General features: G+C 53.5%; 10 protein-coding genes across 10 annotated transcripts; 7 read left to right on the top strand and 3 right to left on the bottom strand.

Moving 5' to 3' along the window:
* Positions 1–1156: 1156 nt before the first annotated feature.
* Z519_12023 (uncharacterized protein) lies at positions 1157–2572 on the top strand (the record flags this gene model as incomplete). The annotated part of the gene is made up of 3 exons (XM_016769731.1): positions 1157–1410; positions 1498–1607; positions 1707–2572. 3 exons carry the CDS (start codon positions 1157–1159, stop codon positions 2570–2572), a joined length of 1230 nt encoding a protein of 409 aa, XP_016614056.1.
* A 931-nt stretch (positions 2573–3503) lies between these two features.
* Positions 3504–4413, top strand: Z519_12022 (2-deoxy-D-gluconate 3-dehydrogenase; the record flags this gene model as incomplete). Its single annotated transcript, XM_016769730.1, has 3 exons — positions 3504–3561; positions 3612–3685; positions 3766–4413. 3 exons carry the CDS (start codon positions 3504–3506, stop codon positions 4411–4413), a joined length of 780 nt encoding a protein of 259 aa, XP_016614055.1.
* A 493-nt stretch (positions 4414–4906) lies between these two features.
* Z519_12021 (uncharacterized protein) lies at positions 4907–6082 on the bottom strand (the record flags this gene model as incomplete). Its single annotated transcript, XM_016769729.1, has 5 exons — positions 4907–5482; positions 5533–5735; positions 5787–5841; positions 5900–5993; positions 6042–6082. 5 exons carry the CDS (start codon positions 6080–6082, stop codon positions 4907–4909), a joined length of 969 nt encoding a protein of 322 aa, XP_016614054.1.
* Positions 6083–6967: 885 nt separating this feature from the next.
* Positions 6968–8572, top strand: Z519_12020 (uncharacterized protein; the record flags this gene model as incomplete). Its single annotated transcript, XM_016769728.1, has 4 exons — positions 6968–7058; positions 7111–7859; positions 7921–8159; positions 8230–8572. 4 exons carry the CDS (start codon positions 6968–6970, stop codon positions 8570–8572), a joined length of 1422 nt encoding a protein of 473 aa, XP_016614053.1.
* A 1410-nt stretch (positions 8573–9982) lies between these two features.
* Z519_12019 (uncharacterized protein) lies at positions 9983–12245 on the top strand (the record flags this gene model as incomplete). Its single annotated transcript, XM_016769727.1, has 7 exons — positions 9983–10037; positions 10093–10121; positions 10247–10271; positions 10323–11215; positions 11264–11367; positions 11429–11706; positions 11779–12245. The coding sequence occupies 7 exons, from the start codon at positions 9983–9985 to the stop codon at positions 12243–12245; spliced, it is 1851 nt and encodes a 616-aa protein (XP_016614052.1).
* Positions 12246–13432: 1187 nt separating this feature from the next.
* Positions 13433–15357, top strand: Z519_12018 (uncharacterized protein; the record flags this gene model as incomplete). The annotated part of the gene is made up of 3 exons (XM_016769726.1): positions 13433–13716; positions 13774–14160; positions 14208–15357. 3 exons carry the CDS (start codon positions 13433–13435, stop codon positions 15355–15357), a joined length of 1821 nt encoding a protein of 606 aa, XP_016614051.1.
* A 453-nt stretch (positions 15358–15810) lies between these two features.
* Z519_12017 (uncharacterized protein) lies at positions 15811–17160 on the bottom strand (the record flags this gene model as incomplete). Its single annotated transcript, XM_016769725.1, has 3 exons — positions 15811–16610; positions 16692–16776; positions 16849–17160. 3 exons carry the CDS (start codon positions 17158–17160, stop codon positions 15811–15813), a joined length of 1197 nt encoding a protein of 398 aa, XP_016614050.1.
* Positions 17161–18654: 1494 nt separating this feature from the next.
* On the top strand, positions 18655–19701 carry Z519_12016 (uncharacterized protein; the record flags this gene model as incomplete). Its single annotated transcript, XM_016769724.1, has 2 exons — positions 18655–18928; positions 19028–19701. 2 exons carry the CDS (start codon positions 18655–18657, stop codon positions 19699–19701), a joined length of 948 nt encoding a protein of 315 aa, XP_016614049.1.
* Positions 19702–20455: 754 nt separating this feature from the next.
* Positions 20456–21094, top strand: Z519_12015 (uncharacterized protein; the record flags this gene model as incomplete). The annotated part of the gene is made up of 2 exons (XM_016769723.1): positions 20456–20632; positions 20747–21094. 2 exons carry the CDS (start codon positions 20456–20458, stop codon positions 21092–21094), a joined length of 525 nt encoding a protein of 174 aa, XP_016614048.1.
* A 164-nt stretch (positions 21095–21258) lies between these two features.
* Z519_12014 (uncharacterized protein) lies at positions 21259–23397 on the bottom strand (the record flags this gene model as incomplete). The annotated part of the gene is made up of 1 exon (XM_016769722.1): positions 21259–23397. One exon carries the CDS (start codon positions 23395–23397, stop codon positions 21259–21261), a length of 2139 nt encoding a protein of 712 aa, XP_016614047.1.
* Positions 23398–24215: the final 818 nt, after the last annotated feature.

The following is a 24215-nucleotide window of genomic DNA, read 5'->3' as shown; positions in this document are numbered from 1 at the left end:
AAAAGTCCAGGAAGATTTTTTGCTTACCATGTCCGTTCGTCTTTTTGTGTACAGAGTTAGTATATGTTTCATGAGCCAGCCTATTTTTAATCAAGTGCATCAAACTTCAACCTCAACTTCATTTGGTCCCCACCCACCCACTGTTCCTACCCTACGAGGCTGGTTGTCGAGCAGACACCCCGCGTGCGCCATGCATGAAATGATAACGCATGCCCTTTTTTGTCCAGACCCCAAAACACGTTGCATCGCGGATCCATGCGATGCAGCAGGAGAGTGAAGAGTTTCTGACAATGATATTGAGGCAGTCATTGTTCCGGATACAGGACACAGGTAACTGATTCCGTAATCGAGTGCCGAAGACCCGCCTGCCTACCTCTCTAGTTTTGAAAAAGCTGAGGAGAGAAGAGAAGGTAAGGGAAGGGAAAACTCTGGGGTAAGTAAAGGGCTTCCCTGACCACGTGCCTACGTGCCTGCCATTTCATAGATAGCGAACACGTCTTTTAAATGTCCAGACTGGGGTTGACCTGGAAAGCTGATATATATTTTCCTTGTGCACCCGCACCGCCACCTCCACGACGACCATGACAAAGCGCTCTGATACCAAGCACGAGGGCAGCCACCGTTGGCAAACCCCACGCCCACTAATAGCCGACTAGTCTTACTGGTAGTACGTAAATGTGGGGGTCCCACCCCCCTGGCTGTTTCTTTGGCGTCGCCGCCGGTTGAAATAACGCCGAGCTGCTCATCTGTGCGCCTCAATGGGTCCATGCCTTTAAAAGGTATTCTTTTGCATCATCCTACGGTATCTTTTACTCCGAGAGCGGTAGCCTATTGTTATTACGCACGGTGATTGAACGCGGGTAAACTTACATGGTCACTCTAGATGTTACCCTGATACATACTGGAACCCATTCGGACGCACTCGTCAATCAGTCGTGGGGATGGGATTGTGTACCCAGGATTCGCTCCCCTGTGTTAATTGATGACTTTGGTTCAAAATTTTTTGTTTTTTTGGCCTCGTCGAGTTTTGCTGTATTTCACAAATGGGAATAAATAGTTTTGCTTTCCGTTCTCGTTATTGCTAGCACTATTCAATATTCTTGAGCCCTCTTTTTTTTTTCCCCGTCGAAGCGAACCCCCCTTGCCCGCCAGAGCGATGGCTACGAGTCAGCTTCGGTCCTTGCAGGGCGTCACCAACAACCAGCAGCAGCACCCACAAGTGCCCGATATGCCGCTGGCCAAGATCAAGAGCATAGAGTATTTCCGCGTCAAGCCGCGGTGGCTGTTCGTCAAGATCTGCGACGACCGGGGCTTCCACGGCTGGGGCGAGGCGACGCTCGAGGGCCACACAAAGGCCGTCGAGGGCGCGCTGGACGAAATTATCGACCGCATCGTCGGTTACGAGGCTGAGTATGTACGGCTTTGCACATGTCCTTTTTGGGTGTCGTTCTCTCGATGAATCGGGTTGCTGAAGGTTGATGTGGTAAAATGGTGTAGTGATATTGAACATATATGGCAGACGGTGTGGCGGCTGGGATTCTACCGTGGAGGCCCCGTCTTCATGTCTGCGTTATCGGGTATTGATATTGCTCTATGGGACCTGAAAGGTAAGCAGCACATCCGAGGGAATTTATTCGCACATGAACAATCTTGTTGTAAAAGAGAAATTTTGCCCAAGTCTTGGGTCCCCTAACGACAGTGTGCAGGTCGGAGATTGAACGTCCCTATCTATCAACTCCTAGGCGGCAAGGTCCGCAACAAGGTCCAAGTCTACGCGTGGATCGGCGGCGATTCGTTCAAGGACATTGAAGGAGCGGCCAAAGCACGCATCGCGCAGGGTCTGAAGTGCATCAAGATGAACGCCACGGGGGCCGTCAACTGGCTCGACTCGCCCGCGGTTCTGGACGCCACGATCGAACGGCTCAAGATCGTCAAGGCCCTGGGCCTCGACGCCGGGCTCGATTTCCACGGCCGCCTCCACAAACCCATGGCGAAGCAGCTTGCAAAAGCGCTTGAACCATACCGGCCGCTGTTCATCGAGGAGCCTTTGCTGGTCGAACACCCCGAGGGCCTGAAGCAGTTGTCGGAGAGCACGACGATCCCGATCGCGTTTGGGGAGAGGCTCTACACGCGCTGGGACGTCAAGCGCTTTTTGGAAGATGCGAGCATCGACATCCTCCAGCCGGACATTGCGCACGCTGGCGGCATCTCGGAGACGCGCCGCATCGCCGCAATGGCAGAGGCCTACGACGTGGCCATTGCGCCGCACTGCCCGCTCGGCCCCATCGCCCTGGCCGCCAGCATGCAGGTTGCGCTGTGCACGCCTAATTTTGTAATCCAGGAAATGTCCCTCGGCATGCACTACAACGTCGAGGCCGGTGAGGAGGACCTCAACACCTACCTGGTCGACCAGTCTGTGTTCGAGATCAAGGACGGATATGTGGATGCGCTGAAGGCGCCCGGTCTGGGCATCGAAATCGACGAGGACGTCGTGCGCAGGATATCTCAGTCGACGGGCCATTGGCAGTGCAAGGAGTTTTACGGCACGGATGGGTCGATTCGGGAATGGTGAGAGCGAGAGGAGGTATCTGAGTGAGATGTGAGATTCCGACGGCTCGGATCTTCTGCCCCAGTTGCCTACCTACATGAGCCGTTAGTTCGGTAGTTAGCACGCTGCATATTTGCTCCATATATGGGGCGAAGATCCTACATCTACCACCCATACATACCCCACGAGAGTCGAAGGTGATAGCTCGGTCCTTTCCCCATGCTTCCAAGACATCTGGGGCTTTTCAGGGATGTTGCGAAATCCGTGCGTCGGAGCTCACGCCGGACGACTCCGTCTTTCGGTAGAACCTCGACCGATATTTCCTTCGCGTCCTAAGTGGCATGGATAATGGGTCGACGCGTAACAAGCACGATTGGTGGCTTTCCCAATTTACTGACAGCCCTTCATCTGTCCCCTTTCCCCGTACATTTTTCGAAGAGGAATCCGAATATCGACGTAAACATACAGGCGGCAAGAGACCTTCGCTCCCAACCACCAGGGCTGTGTCTATTGCATGTGAACGGGATAAGTGTGATTCCTCGGCAGGTCGACCAACTCTGGAGGCCTTACCTAACCGAATCAGTTCAATGCTTGATGTTTCAGGGGTTCTCAGTTGGGATATTGATCTTGTTCTCCCCTCCTCGTGAAATCAGATAGAGGTTTTTCCTTTTTCCTGGTGAGGGCGTTTCTAAATAGCGACTCTGTGAGTTTGGAGGACCTGGGGGCAGTGATTCTTCGAGAGAGGAGAGCCAACTTCAGAACGGAGAGAGACGAGTAGATTCTGGATTGTCGCGAGGAAGCTTTATTCGGGAGGAACGAGGTCACCGCAAAGACATATTAGCACTCAATAAATCAGTACACGGAACCAAGGAGGCGGGAACTGCTCAAGCACACAGCCCATAACAACGGTCGGTCACCGGACTGAGCAAAATCAGTCGAAATATATATCATCATCATGGCTCTTACTTTCCCTGGCATGTTCTCGCTGGAGAACAGGACAGCTGTCATCACAGGTCAGGATGAATTCTCACGTATGCTGTCCGCCCGTGCTGATCTGCCACAGGAGCAACGAGAGGCATTGGAGCCGCAATGGCTGTTGCTCTTGCAGAAGCAGGGGCTGATATTGTTTTGGTCCAGGTACGGAATGGCGGCAAGTCTCTGGAATGGTTTCTCACCGTGGTGGTATAAACCCGTGCATTCTGACACTTCAAGAACAGAGAGATACCTCCAGCACTGCCACAAAACAGGCAATCGAGTCCCTCTCCCGCAAGGCAACCATCTACACGGCCGACTTGGCTTCGCAATCCGACGTCTCGGGTCTGGCCAAAAGGGTTCTTGACGACGGCCACGATGTCTCGATCCTCGTCACCTGCGCTGGCATCCAGCGCCGCCACCCGGCGCACGAGTTCCCGCTCTCGGACTGGGATGAGGTCCTCCAAGTCAACCTTACCACCGTCTTCACCATGTGCAGAGACTTCGGGGCGCACATGCTCACTCGGCCGGGCCCACGCCGCGGGTCTATCATCAATATTGCCAGCCTCGTCAGCTTCTCCGGTGGGCTCACCGTCCCAGCGTATGCCAGTGCCAAGGGTGGGATTGCACAGCTCACAAAAGCCCTGAGCAACGAGTGGGCGGGCCAGGGGGTGAATGTCAACGCTATTGCGCCCGGGTACATCAGGACGGACATGAATGAGGCCTTGATCAACAACGAGACGCGCGCCAGGCAGATCCTCGAGCGCATACCTATGGGGAGATGGGGCACCCCGGAGGACTTCAAGGGCCCTGTCGTATGGTTGGCAAGTCCTGCGAGCGCGTACGTGTCCGGTCATATACTGGTTGTCGATGGTGGGTGGATGGGGAGGTAGAAGAGATGTACTGTAGGTGGAATGGTCGGGGGAAGCGTGCCATGTTGGCTACAGGCTGTTTCCAGGCTGGAGAATCTCAGCCCGGAGAAGAGGTGACATTGTAGACAAGACTGCTTCTTCCAACAGATACACAGACGGTGCTTCAGACTGCCACTATTTGGGGCTGTACAAGTAAGTACAACGCGTAAAACGTGTCCTCGTGGCAGGCAATTCGGAAAATCAATATTCCGTATTACTGTATCCCAGTCACGTCGTGAATCGAGGCTGAGAACAACTTCTGCATTCATCTCATATTGGATATCATGTGCCTGGAGTTTCATCTCCACAAGTCTCTTCTTTCATGCTTCCATATCAGTCTCGGTCGAGTCTACCTAGAACAAAATCATATCAATGTTCAACAGACCCTTGACCAGCTTTCGCCCGCGGCCCTCCTACATGTTGAACTTGCAAAAGATGAAAAAGAAATTACCGAAATCCAATCCATGCCACGACCCTACGATGGACTGGGCTTCATTCGAGAGTTCACTGCCAACAACAGGGTGTGTAGAACCTCCAGAATCGGGATGGGAACTCCTAATTCTCTTCCTTTCCGCACCGCAGTGCCCAAGATAACATCAACCTCCATGGGTCTTCCCATTTTGCAGTCCGTTTGCATGCTGCTGCCGATTGGCTGCATCTCCAGGATCTTGCCGATGAGTTCGTCGATCAGCTCGTACTTGAGGGGCACGTTGCACTTTCTCGCCACGTCGATGACCTCGCGCATGAGATTTCGCGTCATCGGCATGGCGTCAGGCGACGACTTTAGCCAAGAGTGGGTGTCCAGCATGGTGAGAGTCGTCAGGGAATTCCACGCCACGTTCCAGACTACTTTTTCCCAGCGTTGGATCTGGACGTTGTCCTCGACCGAGAACGGTGTCTGGCCTTCACGCAACAGTGACGTGAACTCATTCAGTCGGGCTCGCTCGAAGGCCGCATCAAGCGCCTCATTTCGAAAGATTCCTATCTGCGTGTTCTCTGACTTCCAGTGGTTCACGATCCCAGGAGTGTTTTGATTGGCACCCACCCACGTCTGCAGCATCATCAGTCGACAAAGATAGGACGATCAAGGACTTTTCATACCACACAGCTCAGAATGACGCACTTCGGGAATGCTTCTCGGAATGGGTCTTCGTTCCCGACACCGTTCTGAATCGGCACAATGCAGGTTTTGCTTTCATCAACAGCAGGAGCCAATTGCTTAGCGGTCGAAGCTTGGTCGATGGCCTTGTTCGTGCACACAATGTAATCGTAAGTTTCCCCTGCTTCCGCTGGCGTCCTCACCACTGCAATGCCACTGTCAGCCTCTTGTAGCAGGAAAGACGAGAACTTCACACCTTTTGCAGGATGTACGATATGATCGCCATGGTTCATGCTTATGATATGCAGACCCTGCAATAGCAACCGCGCGTTAGCCTTCAATACCCTCAGTTCGGTCGGCGAGACGAACATCTTTCTTGACAACTTCATAGTTGGAACGTGCCACCACAGTTAGACGGACGCGCTTCGTGCGGTTTAGGATGAAGGCATAGAACGATCCGATTCTGGTATGTCAGCAGGGGCCTTGCGGAGCGTCTAGGATCGACACCTACGCGCCAAGCCCATACAGCATGACCTTGATTTCCTGCGCCATGTTGAATTGTTCAAGCCTTTCTTCCCACGGTTACTGTCGACTTGAATGCGCAGCTCTCGTGCTGATTCGGGTTGTGCAGAGTTAGAATGGAAATTTATCCACTGGGTATATTTCACTATACTCGCCGGCCGTGATATTGTGAAATTTCCAAATTCGTCCTGGGGTCGGGAATGTCGAGACTGACGCCCTTCGAAGACAACAGATTGGGGCTTATCACTTTTCTGTACCCGAGACTGTGGTGTCTGTTGGACGTGGGGGTGTCTTCTCCAGGCACTCCGCACCGTTTCGAAGATAAATGACATGTCTGACGCTTGAAGCATGTTGTGGTTGGAGCTGCAGAGAAGTGTTCAACAATGAGTAAGCGGCTGCCATGATCAAAGACAGCCGATTGCGCGGGTGAGGCGCAGCACACCACTCTTTCCAAGGAAAGGCAATCTCCATTGTAAGTGAAGACTACCCTCGATCGAACAGCAAATTGTATTCACTTCTAGGCCAGGAAAAAGGTCCTTGTCAGCTGCACCGTTTGGATCCGGCGGCGGGCTCCTCGATGAACCCATTGTCCCACGCATCCTTGCCCATGCTCGGTGTCGGGCCAATTCACAAGTGGGGGAACAGCCGCCAATCCTTCATCCTTTCCACTACTCAGTGGTTGCTGGACTAGTAGTACCGATACCGGTTCAATGCTCCATCCCTATTTACCGGAATCTAAAGTTTTGGGTTGTCTAGGATGGATGACCTTAGCACAGGCGAGTTATTGGGATTCGTTCCGTACTCCTTCTCGTCTCCCACTGGACGATTGTCGATGGATAGTGGCGATTCATGTTGCTTTCCCAACGACCTTAGGATGCAAAGTTAATTAGATCCAAGGATAAATTCATCATCAGGATGAAGAAACTGAAGGGTTCGGAAGTGGCCAGACACAACAACAGGCGGTCGTGCTGGATCGCTTTGTACGGCAAAGTCTACGACATTACAGGTGCGTACATCAGAACCAGCTTCAGACCACGGGATCAACACGAATGTCTCAGATTTTCTCGACGCACATCCGGGCGGGCCACAGGTCCTTCTGAGAAGCGCAGGCCAAGATGCCACGGCTGAGTACGAGAGTGTACACAGTCCAGACTTGGTGGAAGAGACACTTCCATTCACCTCATATCGCGGGGTTGTCGACTCGGACACCATCCCCGAGGCCCAGTCGACAACAAAACGCAGACCGCAGCAGAAACGAAAGGCACCTTTTCCGCCATTGAGGTCAATGATCAGTGTCAATGACTTCGAAACTATTGCAAAGCTATACCTCAGTCCAGCCGGATGGGCCTACTATTCATCCGGGGCGGACGATGAACGTAGCAGATACGAAGCTGCTCGTGCATTCTGCAAGTTGGTGCTGCGTCCCCGGGTCCTTCGCAACGTGGATCAAGTTGATACAAGAACTACTATTCTCGGCCAGAACAGCAGCATGCCGGTCTACGTTTCGCCTTCGGGGTTAGGAAAGTATGCACATCCGGATGCAGAATGCGCGCTTGCTTCTGGTGCTGGGAAAGAAGGGCTGATACAGGTAATACCCACGAGTCCCAGCATGCCGATCGAGAAGATCATCAATTCCAGAGTTAGCGAGAGTCAGCCTGTATTTTTTCAGCTCTATTTCAATCGCGACCCCCAGAAGGCGGAAGCTCTGATTCGTCGAGTTGAGAAACTGGGTGTGAGCGCAATATGGTTGACGGTGGACTCGCCTGTTCTTGGGAAGCGGGAGCGGGACGATCGATTGAAGGCTCAAGTAAGTGCAAGCTTCTTTGTCACGCGATAGGAATATATTGGCACTTCTGACACGAAGCCAGATCAGTAAAGAAGATGAATTTGGCACACTCGAGGAACAACAACCCGGCGTGGCAAAAGTGGCTTCCAGTGGTCTGCTCAACCCGAGGTTGACCTGGGACGACATTGCTTGGATCCGTCAGGTTACGAAATTGCCCCTGGTTCTCAAAGGGATTCAGAGCGTAGAAGATGCCCTCCTTGCGTATGAGAAGGGGATCGAGGGAATTGTCCTGTCTAATCACGGAGGTCGATCCCAAGACACGTGAGTCCCGTCTCCTTGCTCCGCCTCGGGAAAGATCAATCTTCGGAGACCTAATAATTGTCACGTTTAGGGCCCAAGCGCCGATGGTCACCCTGCTAGAGATCAGACGATATGCCCCACACCTGATCAATGGCCGAATGGAGGTGTTCTTGGACGGCGAGATTCGTAGAGGCACGGACATCCTGAAGGCGCTGGCGTTGGGGGTGCGGGCAGTCGGGCTTGGGCGACCATTCCTGTTCAGCCTCACCGGTGGTTATGGCGAAGCTGGGTTCAGACGAATGGTCCAGATCCTGCGAGAAGAGCTCGAGTGCAATATGGCGCTAGCAGGGGCCACCAGCATCGGTGAACTGGTTCCGGAGATGGTCAATACGCAGAGACTGGACAAGGAAGTTATTGGTTCCATCAAGTTGTGAGAACTGCAATTGGAGGTTGCAGTCGTTCTGCCACAGTGGCGGTCAGGGCGATGAGACATGCAAGGGAGAAAAGGGCGTCTCGAATGGGAAGATTGTACGGGGAGCATTCCTGTGTGTACCCTAGAAGGTGACGCTTCGAGATGGTCCCCAAACGAAGCCAAGGCAGCTCTAGATCTTCGGATCGCAGGGGGGATTAGGGATACGAGTGCGTGTCTTGTCGGTAGTAGAGCCAAACTGGAGGCACGAATCCTGTCGAGAGCAACAAGACGAACAACGGCGTCTCCGCGTCTGTCTGTGAGCCTTGACCCTCCAAGTATCAGGATTGTGAGCACATGTTTTTCGACGGTCTTTTTCCCCGGATCTTTAGGTGGATACAAACAGAGACACCCGCCAAGGCGGATGGGGCAAAGGTCAATCCGGGCATCACGCGTTAGGCGCCTTAAGCGTAAATTTAGGCGACGTCTAGCCCCGAGTTTACCTAGAAGGAGCCTAGGGCCAAACTGCGGGGGGTGCCAGCGGGCACTGGGTATTGGGCATTGGGGCGCTGGGTGGCACCTGTGACTCTCTCCATCCCTCCTCCCTGACGAAAATTTTCTCGTTGAAGCCTAAAATACGGGCTGCGCTCGCATGACTCCTTGGAACTCTCTCGTCTTTCCCCGCCCATTATTTCACCAGTGCCACGACTGGTTCGTCTCGCGGATTCCGCCCTTCCAGACAGTCTCAGACTCGAGGTTGAGTTACCTGCCCATAATCACCATCGTCATTCTCCTCTCTTCTACCTCCTCACCTCTCCACTTCTTGTCGGCTGCTGGTCACTAAGTCACCTCTGTCAACGTCGTGTCAAGGCCCGCCTGTACATATATCACCCGCCGAGTGCTACGCCAATCTCCTACGGATTGTTTGAGCATAAAAATCCGCCTGACCAGACCACCCCAAGTCTGGAGGAGCCGGATGATTAGTCTGATTGACATTCCTGGCCAGTTTTGTCAACCTCGTCTCAGGTCGCCCCAATTTCGCTCTGTGGTCAGTCATCGATGGAGCTCTTATGACACGAGCCTCAAGAGAACAACAACCTGCGGCCCTCCTTGATCGCCATGCTGAAACGACTCCAGTGTACTATCCATATCCCCGGAGTCCGGCATTGATATTATCGTCCGATCTTCGCCCAGCAGCCCCCCTGCCTATTGGTCCACTGTGCAACCCCAGCTCATGGTTGACATTGAATCCCCCCTGCCGATGACAGTCTCTATCATGGATCAGTCCCGTCAATGGCAGGACCGGTTCCAGTGTCCATCTTGTTCCAAGTCCTTTGTGCGGAAGGCTCATATGCTCCGTCATCAACAGCAACGTCTGTGGCTATTGCATTCCCGGCTTTGCCTGGTCTGTGTGTGCTAATAATCGCCTTTGCAGATGTCGCACAGAGACCCTTCACCTGTAATTTCTGCTCAAAGTGCTTCAAGCGGAGGTAACATCAAGATCTCCACCTAGAAGCCCAAAGGGGGCTACTGACGTTGACTCAGTGATGTTCTTCGAGCGCACCAGTTTCGATGTAAGGAACGCGGCTCAGCGCCCGTACCTGAGGGCCAGTCTAAAGGCCGAAAGAAGTCTTCATGCCTTTCTTGTGTAAAGCTAAGGACAAAATGTGACCAAGAAAGCCCCTGTACTCGCTGTCAGGAACTTGGCAAGGAATGCATCCGACGTATGTGGTCCGTGCCTCCTGGAGCTCACCACCTTCTAACTGGGTGTGCAGCTGTGTCCAGTCCACAAAGAACAGAAGTTGCCCGACCTAAAAGTCGAGACGCCATCCCGATTCACCATCTGCTTAACGCTCCTGATGGTGATGACCTGGTTCCCCGATTCCCCATTCGTGACACCCCTCCAGGACTGGGAGGTGAGGAGGACGATGCGAGGGTCACCGAAGCAGAAGACTCCTCCGAGGCCTCACATTGGAGCGAGGACTATGAAAACAACAACGTCTTTGCTGACGCAACCCTGGCCGACCTGGATGTGGTGAATTTTGACTCTTTCTTTGGGGGCTTCGAGAACTTGACATTTGGCTCGTACGCCCTGAACGCTGACATATCACACATTACCAGCGTGGCAGGTATCGTATCTGCCTCTGCTATGGCGCTTGAATCTCGCGCCTATCAAATTAGACAGCTGTTGATGGGCGCCGCCGCCAAGTTTGCGGTTGAGTATCCGGACAGCCCTCAGCTCCTGCACTTGGAAACAAACATCGAACTCCTCACCCATGTCGAAATAGACCACTGTCTCAACCTATTCTTTAACAACTACTACCGGCACTGTCCGATAGTCCATCGCCCAACCTTCCAGCCCACCATTGCCCCGATTCCTCTTGTGTTGGGCTGTGTCGCATTGGGGGCGATGTATTCGGAGCCGGCAAAGGTTGTCTGGATGAAGAGTCTTCTGGACGTCATGGAAACATACATCTTCTCGCTGCCAGAAGTGAGGGACGAGTTCTTTGGCGCCCTGGAGTGTTCGCAAGCGCCAGATGAGGAAGCTTTGGAATACCACTTTCAAACGTTTCAAGGAGCATACTTGTTTGTCGTCGTTCAATATTTCTCGGGGAATCTCGCCGGTCGGAGGAGAGCAAGAAGGCAAAGGTTCCCTGCGGCCCTGAATGTTGGTCTACCCTGCCCGTTTTCACAGTCATGTCTAACTTGATCCCAGCTTGCTCGATACTTCGGCTTGCCAGCCGCGCAGCATTCGAACATGGATGCAATAACGGATGATCTCACTTTTCAACGCTGGGTGCGGACTGAGGCCCGTATTCGGTAAGTGTCATTCTTGCAGTCTGCCTAGAAGGTCCTCTCTCTCTCTGACGCCGGTTTCAAGGACGATGAATGTCCTTCTCGCCCTTGACTCAGCCATGGGTATCTTCAACAATGTCCCTCCCCGCATCAACTATTGTGAAGTAGATCTTCAGCTGCCATGTCACCCCGAGTATTTCGACTTGTCAAGCTACGCCGACATGCTACAGCGGGGTTCATTTCCCCGTCCACGGATGAAATTGATCGAAGCTTTCCAGAAATTATTCGTCCATCCCAGCGAACTGAAGGCAGCTTACCGGAACGAGAGCTTGTGTTGTTGGGATATGCTTTACCTTACCCACGGTATGGACTTGAAGGAACCCCTTTTTGTGCAAATACCAGTCTCGCCTAGACCACACTGACATGTTTTACAAGTCTTGTATACGCACTGTTGGCAGCATCTCTTTGGAAACCCGCTCAATCGAATATCGTCCACTTCACTGGCTCCTGAACCACACCTTGTATACGAACCGATGAAGACTGCCCTTGCAAACTGGAAGACTCTGTGGGATGATATCCGTGCAAAACTGTCCCGCGCAAATGTCAGCGATATGGGCTTTGAAACGTCTGCCGACAGCTATTGGACCCTTGTCAGAATGATCGTGCTGAAATTTGAACGCAAGAAAAGCGTCAGCAGCGCCTCCAGTAGCATAAACGGGGCCGTTTCTCACTCTACGGGTGTGTTTGTCAAAGAAGAGACGGGAGCCAGCGACGATGGGATGAGTGAGTCAAGCACAAATGGGAAGGGCCTAAGAGGAGCAAGCCCCAGCTTAGACTTCATGCCCCTCGAAGCGGATTGCGACAGTCAAGGTGCACACTTGAGGAAGATCCTCCAGAGGTGATTGCCATCATGGACGCGCAGCTTCATGGACGCACAGCTGCCTTGTTCCACTTGTTCTGGAAGCATTTGGGATGTCTAACAGAGCGTCTTGGCTGTCTGCTACTATTACGTTTGACCCTGTGCTTGCAACAGTCTGTCTGTGCCACTCACCGTCCCTGGCACATCAGAAGGCGTTCTGACGGAACAGCAAGGAATGCAAAACTCTCACAGCACTCTTGTACTGAATGTCGAAGGGTTCTTGAGTCTCGGCGGTGTCATAAGCATTACTGGTCAAATCTCAGGCTCGCCAAGCTCGCTGCAGCTATACCATTTGCTCGAAGTCCCGCCGATACATGTCATTACGAACCCCTGGCATGTTGGGTAAAGGGCGGCCAAGACTGGGAAGGACAAGCAACTTTCCAAGGCAGGATTTGGTTTCAGGTTGAGCCGTGCTTTCCGACAGTCTTTCCTAGCCTGTTCTCGATATGTTGTCTGGCAGCAAGACGCTGGCACTTGAATATAATGGAATTCAACTGATCTTCAGAGAATCTTTACTATATACACGAAAGACGATGTGCGGAAACGTTGAACTGGATTGGTTTTACTGTCCAGAGATTTCATCTCTCAACGCCGCCCCCTTGCTCCATGATGCTGGCGGAAGAGTGGGTGTGAGGACCCGAGCTTGGGAAAGACATTGGGAAATGATGCCGACAATATCGATATTCATAGCCTGCACCGCTAGGAAAGACAGCCTGGAAACTTGCACATTCCTAGCCCAAGGCTGGACACAAATCGCGGCAGTTCAACCTTCCATCTGGGTTGCCGGAATTGTCCCGCGCATCTGCCATGTGTGTTGCTGCAGGAAATGTGTTTTTCGGGAAAGGACAGGCCATGGGGAGAATACCCATCCTCCACATTCTCGGATGTGGATGGAACGCATTCAAGAAGTCTTCGGCGACCAGCGACCAGATTAGGAAAATGAGGGGTTTGCGGAGCCTATTTTTCTCTGGGCAGCGAGCAGCTTCCGAGGACGCGTCCAGCCTCTGGATGTCGTGGGGCGAGTCCGGTTGCCCATTTAAGTATTGATGTACCTTTGCTGGGAGCTTTCACCGCGAGCCAGCTCCCTCGAAGTCGATGCAGTTGCTTTGAACCTTTCCAATAGCATAGCCGCTTTGCCGGACGGACAAATCACAGTCTTTTCATTGCAGCATGTCAAACGCAGCCTCGTCCGCCCAGGGGTCTATCCCAGATCTCACAACTCGATACAGTGGCGTGCCCAAAAGACTCACCCAGGAAGCCATTGATGCCAAAGCAAGGCTGTATTCTCAGAAGACGCTTCCAGACAGTGTGCCCCGAAGGAGAGTCGCGCTACCACCAGACGTGAGCAGGGAAAGCTTCGACCAAGCTGTTGCGGAGCTGAAGAATGCCCTTGGGGATGAGAATGTTCAGGTAAATGATGGGCCACTCATTGATGGGTGGTATATGGAGCATCCGTATGAAATCCTTCCCCTTTTGCCGCAGCTCGCCGAGTTCTAATATGGCTCGTAAAGAAATACCCACGACGCATATCATATTGCCGACCAGGAAGAGCTGATATGCAGTGCCCTGGTATATCCTTGCAGCACAGCCGAAGTGCAAACTGTGGTAAGATGGGCCAACAAGCACAGGATCCCCATCTACCCAATCTCCATGGGCCGGAATATTGGATATGGAGGGGCAGCTCCCCGTATCCCCGGCTCTGTTGTCGTTGATCTGGGTCGGAGAATGAATAAGATTCTCAACGTGGACGCGGATAATGCTTCTTGTGTGGTGGAGCCAGGTGTCTCGTATTTTGCTTTGTATGAGGAGATCCAAAAGAGAGGGCTGCCCTTGTGGATTGACTGTCCAGATCTTGGAGGCGGAAGCGTTCTTGGAAATGCCATCGACCGCGGCGTTGGGTAAATCCATCTTCGTGCCTATGAGAACGTCAGCTGACCAAACGCAGATACACTCCCTATGGTGATCATTTCGCCAATCATTGTGGTATGGAACTAGTGCTCCCGACGGGAGAACTGCTGCGAACTGGCATGGGCGCAATGCCCGGCAAGGATGGCGCGGATAACCCAACATGGCAATCCTTTCAAGCAGCTTATGGGCCCTACGTCGATGGAATCTTCAGTCAGAGCAATTACGGAATCATCACCAAGATGGGGTTTTGGCTGATGCCGGAGATCGGTCATCAATCCTACCTGATCACTTTCCCCCGCGAGGATGACTTTGAGCAGATCGTGGAGATCATCCGGCCGCTTGCACAGAAGCGGATCCTGGGCAATATTCCGCAGTTGAGGCATGTTATCCAGGAATTGGCCGTGATGGGAAAGCCTCGATCATTTTGGTACAGCGGCAAGGGTCAGATGCCGCGGGAAGTGATTCGAGAAAAGGCGTCCAAGTTGCCCTGTGGCGATTGCTCCTGGGTGTTCTACGGCACTCAATACGGCGATCCGACCTCGATCGAGGCTCAGCTGAAGATCATAAAGGCCGAGTTTGGCAAAATCAAGGGCAGCAGATTCATGTTGCCTTCGGACGTGCCGGCGGATCATTATCTCCATTCGCGAGTCCAAGTATGCAGTGGCGTGCCTGTATTGAAGGAACTCGACTGGCTCAACTGGGTCCCCAATGCCGCGCATCTGTTCTTCTCCCCCATCTCACCGACCAAAGGCAAGGATGCAAGCATCATCCACAGCACCATCACCAAGCTGCATGAGAAATGGGGCTTCGACGTCTTCCCCACCATGTGTGTCGCAGGCAGGGAGATGCATTACATCGCCAACATTGTCTACGATCGGTCCGACTCGGACGCAAAGAGAAGGGCGACGGGGCTGATGCGCGACATGATTCGAGCCGCGGCCAGAGAAGGCTACGGCGAGTACCGCACCCATCTCCTGTTCGCGGACCAGGTGGCCGAGACGTACAGCTGGAACAATGGCGCATTGCGCCGGTTCAATGAGACCATCAAGGACGCCCTCGACCCCAATGGGATCCTGGCGCCTGGTCGGAACGGTATATGGGGAAAGAGATTCCGAGGCAAAGGGTGGGAGATCTTGGATGGGGATCAGAGGAATATGCTGAAGGACGGGGTGAGTCCAAAGTTGTAGAAGTCGTGAATGATTAGATGTGTCATAGAGAGATTTTCTCTTGTATGTCTCGCACTTGCACGTTCGAATGCTAGCTTGGATATGAAGAAACCATTCGCCGAAGCAAGTCAGCGGGTGAGCAAGCAGCAAGGAAGCAGACCAGAAATGAGAAGCAAGAAGCAAGAAGGTATGTAGATACAAGGAATTAAGTCCAGTCTGGTAGCCACCCTCTCTCGCGCGCGCGCGAGCGCTCTCAAACTCGTCATTCTCGCGTGAACAGTCTACCTTGATCATCAAGTATCAAGCGTCGAGTCTCCAGTATCAGGTATCAAGATCCAAGCACCAAAGCACTAGGTATCCTGTAAGTATCCGGCATAAGGTACCAAGTCTCCAACATCAATCTGGCACCGGATACTAAGAACCAGTACCACGTATCCTCGAAGGAAATCACTCTAGGAAAAATCGATCAGCTAGTCAGTATAACGGCGTAATCCTGCCGGTGCGCAACTCCTCGCCCACCAGCGCAGCCATTTCGGCCCAGCGCTTGCGTGTGTCCGCCTCTGCATCGTAATCGTAGAGCACGTTGTTCTTGATCAGGAGCGAGTCGCGGTCGATCTCGCCGTCGCCGCCGTCGGCCATGCGGTCCAGCGCCGTGTGCCACCGGTCGCGGAGGTCTTCGCCGTTTGTCTGCGCGCGGCGCACGCGCGGGAAGCGGATCTTTTCGTACACTCGGGTCGCCAGCGGAATGTTGTCCCTCCCGGCGAGGAGCAAGCACTGAGCAAGCACGGCAGCGCTCTCGGTGGCCTGGCTGGCGCCCTGGGCACTGGTGGGCAGATGCGGATGGCAGCAGTCCCCAACCAGGGCGACTTTGTGGTTCTTGCTGACCCAGGTCGGGATGGGATCGCGGTAGCAGATCTTCCAGTCGAGGCACTCGTCGGTCTTGCGAATGGCGGCGGCGATGCGCGGGTCCAGCGTTGCCACGAGGCGGCGCACTTCGTCCATGTCGCCAGGCTGCGACCACGACTCCTGGATGTCGGCCGTGTCCTTGTGCGTGATGATCCAGTTGAACTCGTCGCCACCGCGCAGCGTATTCTGTACCACGTGCATGTCCTTGCCGATCCAGATGTTGACGCACTCGTTTTCCACGAACTCGGCCGTCAATGGGTCGCCCTTCAGCTTGTCGCCCTTGAAGAATGCCCGGAAGCACGCGTACCCAGACGACTTGGGCTTGTCGTCGAACCCGAGCACCAGTTCGCGCGCCCGAGACTTGATTCCTGCAAGGCATTAACTCATGAACGAAACAATGAAATGCAATACATGGGGGGGATTAGGAGCGCTTTCTCCTTCAGCCTTACCGTCGACTGCGATGATGACGTCTGCGAAATGCCGCTCTCCGTTCTTCAGCGTTACCGACGGGGTGAGGTCGTCGTATTCTACCACCTGAAACACTCAGACACGTCAAGAAACCTTCTCGCGACAAATAGGGGACGGCCCGTGGAAAAATTGACTCACCTCACTGCCCATGTGCAAAGGGATGCCCTTTTCCGCCACGGCCTCCAAGAACCCTCGATGGTAGTCTCCCCGGTGGCCGATGTAGCCGGCCATGTCCATCAGCGGCTGCTGGGCGAGCAGCTTGCCATCGTGCCAGCGGCGGATCTGCATGAATTCCGACTTGTTCCCGATCTCGATCAGATGGTCGCGCAGGAACGGCGACCATCGGTCGAGCAACTTGAACGCATTCTCACCCAGGCCCAGGGAGTCTCCGAGCCGCTGGAACTCTCGGACCTTCTCGAACATGACCACTTCAAAGCCCGCGTGGTGCATGGCCAGAGCGGTCGCGCATCCTCCCAGCCCTGCCCCGACGATGATGACTGTTATTTACGGGGCGGCCGTGTTAGCTAGAGGTTGTGGATTCTCAATGAAACGGGAAGTTGCGGGATTTGCTTTTTGGGACTCTCTTCGCCATATACAAACAAATACGTACGTACCTTTCAAAGGAGGCTCCACCCCCAAGGAGCCCATGACTGCGAGTCCTCACTTGTGTCTTGTGTTTCCTCGTCTGTTTTACCACGTAGGCGCAAAATGGGGTAACGGGAGGTGAAGGGAAAACTTGTAAGAATGTGGTTCTTGGATCTCACGGACGACGACAAAAGGCACCGGGGAAACATGGTATGATATCAAGCCAACAAGGTAAGCCCGCTATCCAGGGAATAACCCCATTCCCCTTGGGTGCAGCGCCGCAGCGGCGGAGGCGAAAAAGATTTACACAAACCAACCACGCAAGCCCGCCACATGACTGGAGCGCGTCCGATAGCCCATGGCAGGTAGGTAGGCGCGCAAAGCAAACCAAAGGTGGAAGGAAAAGGCTGGGCTCTTGGGATGGAAGACGAAGCCACATGCCGGGGGCTGGCCGCAGAATGCCTAGGAAAGGACTTTCTAGTTAATAGGTTCCAAGGTCGAGAGGGTATGAAAGTCAGTGGTGCGATTGGTGTCACTGCTGATTCCCTTCTGGCTGAGTGCCCCGATTGACGACCTGTTGAATTGTTCATGCCAACAACAAGCGACCGCCGAGGGCCTTTTTCGAGAAGCTCCACTGGACGCCTAGCCAGGCCATGCCGAGATCCTGCTCGTATCCGGGCGATGGAATGTCCCACTTTAGGGGAGTCCGAGGGAGGAGGTCTCAAGGGCAGCCCCGGGATGAACCCACTTGAAGAAGCTCTGCGGAGTTTAACCAACTCTCAACATCCTCTGGCGGTAGATCCCTCAACAAAGTCACCCGCCTAGGCACCTCCTTACAGGCAACCCTACCTAACAAGTAGGTAACGTTTTCGTTGCTGGGCCTTTCCCCCAAGTCTCGTGACGCCTCTTTGTGGGGTTTCGGGCTCTTTTTTGGACGCTCCGTACGACACGTGCGGCGGCAATGGAGGAGGCGGGCCTTGGGTCATTCCCTGCCCCTCATTTTGACACCATGGGGGAGGGAGTGAGCCCAGTGAGCGTGATTGATGCAAGAACAGAGGAAAGGAAAGGGCAATCATCGTCGAGCATCATCCATACTCGTCATTTCCCTATCCGTATCATATCCGAGAGACGGAATTAATTGCGACGGCCATGCGTCGTTGGAGGACAAGGTAAGCCGATGTGACGCATAGCAGACACCTAGGGTCTCAGAACGACTCCTCGGGTTATTCTCCTTTTACTTTTTCCTCTTTCAAACCATTCTCTCCTCGACCCTGGCAAGGCTGCCTGCTTCTCATTGAGATATACCCTAGGCCTAACCGTAGGCCTAAATATCAGAAAAAAAATATGGGATCCATCAACATGCCGGTCAAGACGGTCGGGTACATCGGCCTCGGCAAGGCTGGGGCCTCGATGGCGTCCAACTTGCCGCGCGCGGGCTTTCGTCTGATTGTGCGCGACGCCGACCCTGAGCGAGAGCAGAAGTTCGCTCAGGAGAACCCCAACACATCGGTAGCTGAGAGGGGCGTCGAGGGATTCAAGGACTGTGATGTGGTTGTCACGATGCTGCCTCAGGGTAAGGTGGTTAGGGAGGTGATCTTGGGAGAGGACGGGATTGCGAAGGGACTCAAGCCCGGTATGTTTCTTCTGTACCCTCTCTCTGGTGTTTTGACTTCATTATTGTTGTCGTTGTCGTTGTCGTCGTCGTGGGAAATACGTCTGTTGACCTCCCTAGGAACAATAATTGTGGATACATCGTCGTCGTCACCATTTGACACCCAGAGCCTGGGAAAAGATCTTGACGCGCTCGGGTTTGTCCTTGTCGATTCTCCAGTCACACAGGCACATCTGCACGACACTGACACAGGGGACGCCACGCTGATGGTGGGCGCCAACTCGCAAGAAGCCGTGGACAGAGTGCTCCCGGTCCTCCAGGCGATGGCCAAGTACGTGTTCCACATGGGCAAGCTGGGGTCTGGGCACGTCATGAAGACGCTGAACAACTACATCAGCGCGGCGTCGATCGTGGCGCTCTCGGACGCGCTGGTGACGGGCCAGAAATTCGGCCTGGACCCGGTGCAGATGATCGATGTGCTCAACGTGGGCACGGGGCGCAATTTCTCCACCACCGACAGCTACAAGACTGACGCCCTGCCCCGGCGGTATGCGTCGGGCTTCCAGCTGGCGCTGCTGATCAAAGACGTCGGCATCGCCAAGGAGGTCTTTGAGAATATGCACTTCGACACCGACATGCCCGAGCTGATCATTCGCTACTTCAAGCAGTCCATGGCCATGCTGGAGCCGACGGCCGATCACACGGAGCTATTGAAGGGGTGGGAGAAGCGGGCTGGCGTGGAATTGAAGACGGGCACGCCAGACGGGTCGAGCGTGACGGCGCTGAAGAAGTGACCGAGCTGCTAGCCAGGGATAGAGTACTGTGCTTTGATTTTGGTCCTGATCTCGATATTCTTTCCGACCTGTTCATTCATGTCACATTTCGATTATTCGCAACCGGAGGAGGGAGGGCAGGGGTGACTAACAGGCTATTCCATTGATTGCCGCAACCAAGGCAAGGCACACCCAGGCAGAACGGGGTCCCAAGACCTGCCATGGCTCGTACTCGGACCTCCCTCATAGGAAGACACATATACATTCGGGGTGCGGCACAACCTTTTGGGATCGTCTCCTATCCACGGAGTAGCATTACGGCATTAGAACGGCAGGGCCCAATCACGATCGGCCTTGGCGCCGCTGCTGCCTGAATCGGGGCCTAGCGAGGCCTAACTAGGAATAGTGCGTCATAGGTATTGGTATTGAGCCCCCAGCAAGCAAAAGGGGACTCCGAGTATATACCTACGCATTTACCTCTCGATTCTTGGGATATTTAAAGGGGTGCATTGGAACCGTGGACTCCTGGAACATGAATGTGAGATATGAAACAAACAAACTAAGAACCTAAAGCATTGAATTGAATTGGTTCAATCAGCAAGAATCCCTCGCTCACATAGTACTCCCTCGACCTATCTCTTCCTCCAACGGAAGCGACATATACCCGTCCCGTCAGACACAATATCCCATCCACCTACGAGTCCCCTGGCACTCTACCCAGGGAGGAAGAACAGGATCAAGAAGAAAAGCAACAGAAACAAGAAACCAGAAAGCCATGGCCATCGCACCCGTCTCGCTGTATCCGTGCCTCTTCTTCGAGTCTGAGGCCGAACAAGCCGCGCAGTTCTACACATCCGTCTTCCCCAATTCGTCCATCGACACCATCAACCACTTCAGTGACGCTGGTCATGAGATCCACAAGCAGCCCGTCGGCTCGGTCATGAGTGTGCTTGTAAGAACTATTTCCCTTCCCTTTCCCTCCCCCTTGCACTCCCCCGGCACTATCCCTTCACAAGGCCAGCGCTACTAACGCCGAGCTCCCCAATTGGGGGCAGGGAATGGGCAGTTCACGCTCAACGGCACGAAGTGGCTCGCGCTCAACTCCCGACCCAAGGACATCCCCATGAACGAGGCGGTCAGTTTCCAGATCATCTGCCAGGGTCAGGAGGACGTGGACTACTTCTGGGCCAAGTTAACCGAGGCCGGTGAAGGGTGGGAGATCGACGAGACGAAGCAGGTCTGCGGCTGGCTCAAGGACCGCTTTGGCGTGCATTGGCAGGTCGTGCCCCAGGTGGTTGTGGACAATATGTGTTCGGCCGATGGAGAGAGCATGAAGAAGACCATGCAGGCCGTTATGAAGATGAAGAAGATTGTCGTCAAGGATATCGTCGAGGCTGTCCAGGGCAAGGCTTGAACTCAAGCTTGGTGTAGCCACCACTGATCAAAACGCAAGGACCAAAGTGCATTCTATGCACGAGTAAAGGGAGAAGTCAAAGTCCTGCTTGTTCGCGACTTTCGCAGAGTTGTTATTTACATCCGGGGCACATGATTCCGTTCTCATGGCCATGGATTCAACGATCATTGAAGAACCACGAGTCTCCAGTCCCTCTTGACATTAATCCAAGATTGCTCGTCTACCTCGCCAACCGAAATTCTTGAAGCGGTCTTCCCTTCGACATCTTCCCATTTGATCCACATCACCCTCAGTGTCCCTGTTGCTGATAGCGTCCCCGAATGTTGTCCCATTCCTTGGTCATATTTGCGAGATGTCACAATGAACGACTGGAGCGCGGATTCGTCGTATTCGATGAATGGCCAGGCCCGTCCGTGGTCGCAAGCCGACGTCAACTCCGTGATGTGTCCCACGGTTTGCCCTGAAGGTGAACAGATCTTTAGGCGTACACATCCGAGACGAACTCTTTTCTCGGCTTGGATCAAGAGCGCTGCATGACTTGTCCAGAAGAGCAGCTTTCCGCTGTCTCTGAAAGGCTGGTCTTTGTTGTAACGGTCTACTTCGATCTTGACTTCACCTTTCCAACCGCTGCCAGCCTCATCGGGCAAAGATGCAGATTGGTCAACTGCCTTGTCTCCGGCCACAGGTAGTGTGAGACGCCAGATCTTCCCATCGATGTCTAGACGAAAGAAATCGATCTCTGGCTTCAGAGCTGTGTCCGTTGAGGGCATAACATTTTTGATGGACGCTTTCCAACCAAGCCAGGACCAGCTTGGAAAATGCACGGAATAAGAGCTGCCGGAAGAGCGAAGGGGACACATTGCATCTCTCCGTTTAATCTCCATCGTAGTTTTTCTCCAGCTCAGGGATTGATCGAACGAGGGAGTCAGTAAGTGACCCCAAGAGAACTCGACTCCGGTCACATGGGTGATTCTGCGGAGAAGCCCACTAATAGCGTCCAGGGCATCAGAATCGTGCGAGAATCCCTTCAAGGCATAGAATCGGGGGAGATGTTTGTAGTGGTTCCGGGTGAAATCTCGATAATACTCTGCAGGTACCCGCTCATAGCTTCCTAGGTGGATTCTCGAGATCGTCCATGAATTGGCTCCCTGGCCCGAACTGTCCGGCTCCAGGCATAGTCTTTCGGTCCAATCCGCACAAATGCATGACCAGGATGCTTGACCCTCGGTGAACATCAGTGAGCGCCGGGAAAGCACTCGCTCTTGCAGCGTCCAACCTCGGTGGCTGTATACGGAACTCTCGTACAGGTTTTTGGTGGGAAAGGTGACCAAGGCCAGTGTGGGCGAGATACGGCAAACGTCCTGATCGACTTTGCGTGGGACCGAGAGCCCTGCGATCCCATCGTGTGCACCCGAACCACTGGCTGCAATGACAGTCAGTTCAGCTAGAGAATAGATCGAATCCATCCGTGGTATCTGAAGTGATTTGTCCATGTCGTCATCCTGCAGAATGCAAAGCCTGTCCACCCAGAGATACCTGCCACCAAGTCCAAGAATGAGTTGCATCACATCAAAGATTGTCCGAGGCAGTACCTCCTGAGTGAGGCTGTGAGGTTTCCTCAAATCATCTATACTTGCTGAAGTAGCTCGCAGGTCGTTCTCGGAAGGACCCCAGACGTAGCTGAGAGCGAAGTACGAGGGATGGGCTGGCGAGTCCACAACGCATCTTTCTTGCAGGTCGATGAGTCGAAAATTTGGCGGAATGCTGTCATTTTGGAGCATCCAAGGAGGCTGAGCACAAGCATCCCCGTGGTGGACGTGGCACAGCCGCATCCAGCATTGCAACAGACGGACGTCCACGAGATCTTCGATCAGACGGCCCGATGGAAACGAGGAGTCCGCGTTGCGGTTGGACTCGCTAAACCGGCGAGCTGTTGGGACTGGATATGAAGAAAGCCAGAATTCGGCGATGGGCAACCGGGGATGTGACCAAGACAAATATAACTTGAAGCGGCGAATCAGTTCGTCGTGCCCGTTGCCTGTTTCCCTGCGAAAAACGACCCCCGTGTCGGGTATCACCGCTTTCGAGTCTTGCTCCCGGGGAGCGGACGTTCCTGCAGCGGGTCGATATCTGAGCAGCCACTTGTTTATGAGTGAGCACAGCGAACATGCATCTGGACTGAATCTAATTGATTCAGGAAGAATTGTGTCTCCGGAATCTTGAGGTAGCAAGCGAGTGTCCAGATGCAAGGATCTGCAGCTGTCGCATAATGGAACCTCTTCGCTCGCACCAACGCAGTTCATGGTATTTCCCGAGACTTCTGATTCATCCAGGTGACTGGTTCGGGGAGGATGTCGCTCAAGAGATTATGGAAGCGCCAGTACATATGTACGCTATCACTGAAATTGGAGTAGCTCAGTAACACAGCATACAGCCACGAATCTCAGCCACAAACTGCACCTCACAGACATCGTTCTTCACACTAGTCACGTCTGAATAAAATGTACCGAGACGAAATTGTTGACGGCGGTAACGCTGGTAGTATATCTAGCTGGGTTTGCCGGATACTGAACGTTGGGCCAACCACAGTATAAATATCAATATTGATGAAGGCTTCCACAGTCGTGGTTAAGGATGTCTGTTATGCTTGGATTGTCGAAGCGACATCTTCTCAACCAGTGACTTGGCGCAGCAGTTCGGGATCCCTTGCTGGAATATTATTCGTCTCAGGCTGCACTAACTCGAGTAGGTAGCTCGGTAGCTAGTTGAATGGCGCAAACTCCGGGTACAACTAATGAGCGACCAAGCAAGGTCATCTGCTGCTTTACCGAGTAGTCACTGGGTGCTCGCTGCTCACCGAGCCAAGTCCGTTGGGCGATGATAGTTGATATTAGAAGAGTTAAGTCACTTTGCAACCTCCATGGACGTCCGCTGTCACCTTCTCCAAAATCCTGAGGCTACGTCCATTTTGTCCATATCCAAGGCAAGTATCTTATTCATTGCGAACTTGCTCTATGAATCCGAGCACATTCCACACTGGAGGTACATAGTACTTGGTCAGGCACCCCAGACCGAATCCATGGCTTTGGAGTCCGCGTTTCTCATAACTTCATGCTCCAAC

Source organism: Cladophialophora bantiana (genome assembly GCF_000835475.1).
Source record: "Cladophialophora bantiana CBS 173.52 unplaced genomic scaffold supercont1.25, whole genome shotgun sequence".
In the NCBI taxonomy this organism is placed as follows: domain Eukaryota; kingdom Fungi; phylum Ascomycota; class Eurotiomycetes; order Chaetothyriales; family Herpotrichiellaceae; genus Cladophialophora; species Cladophialophora bantiana.
Note: the sequence above shows the minus strand (reverse complement) of the source record. Positions and strands in the feature narration are given on the sequence as shown.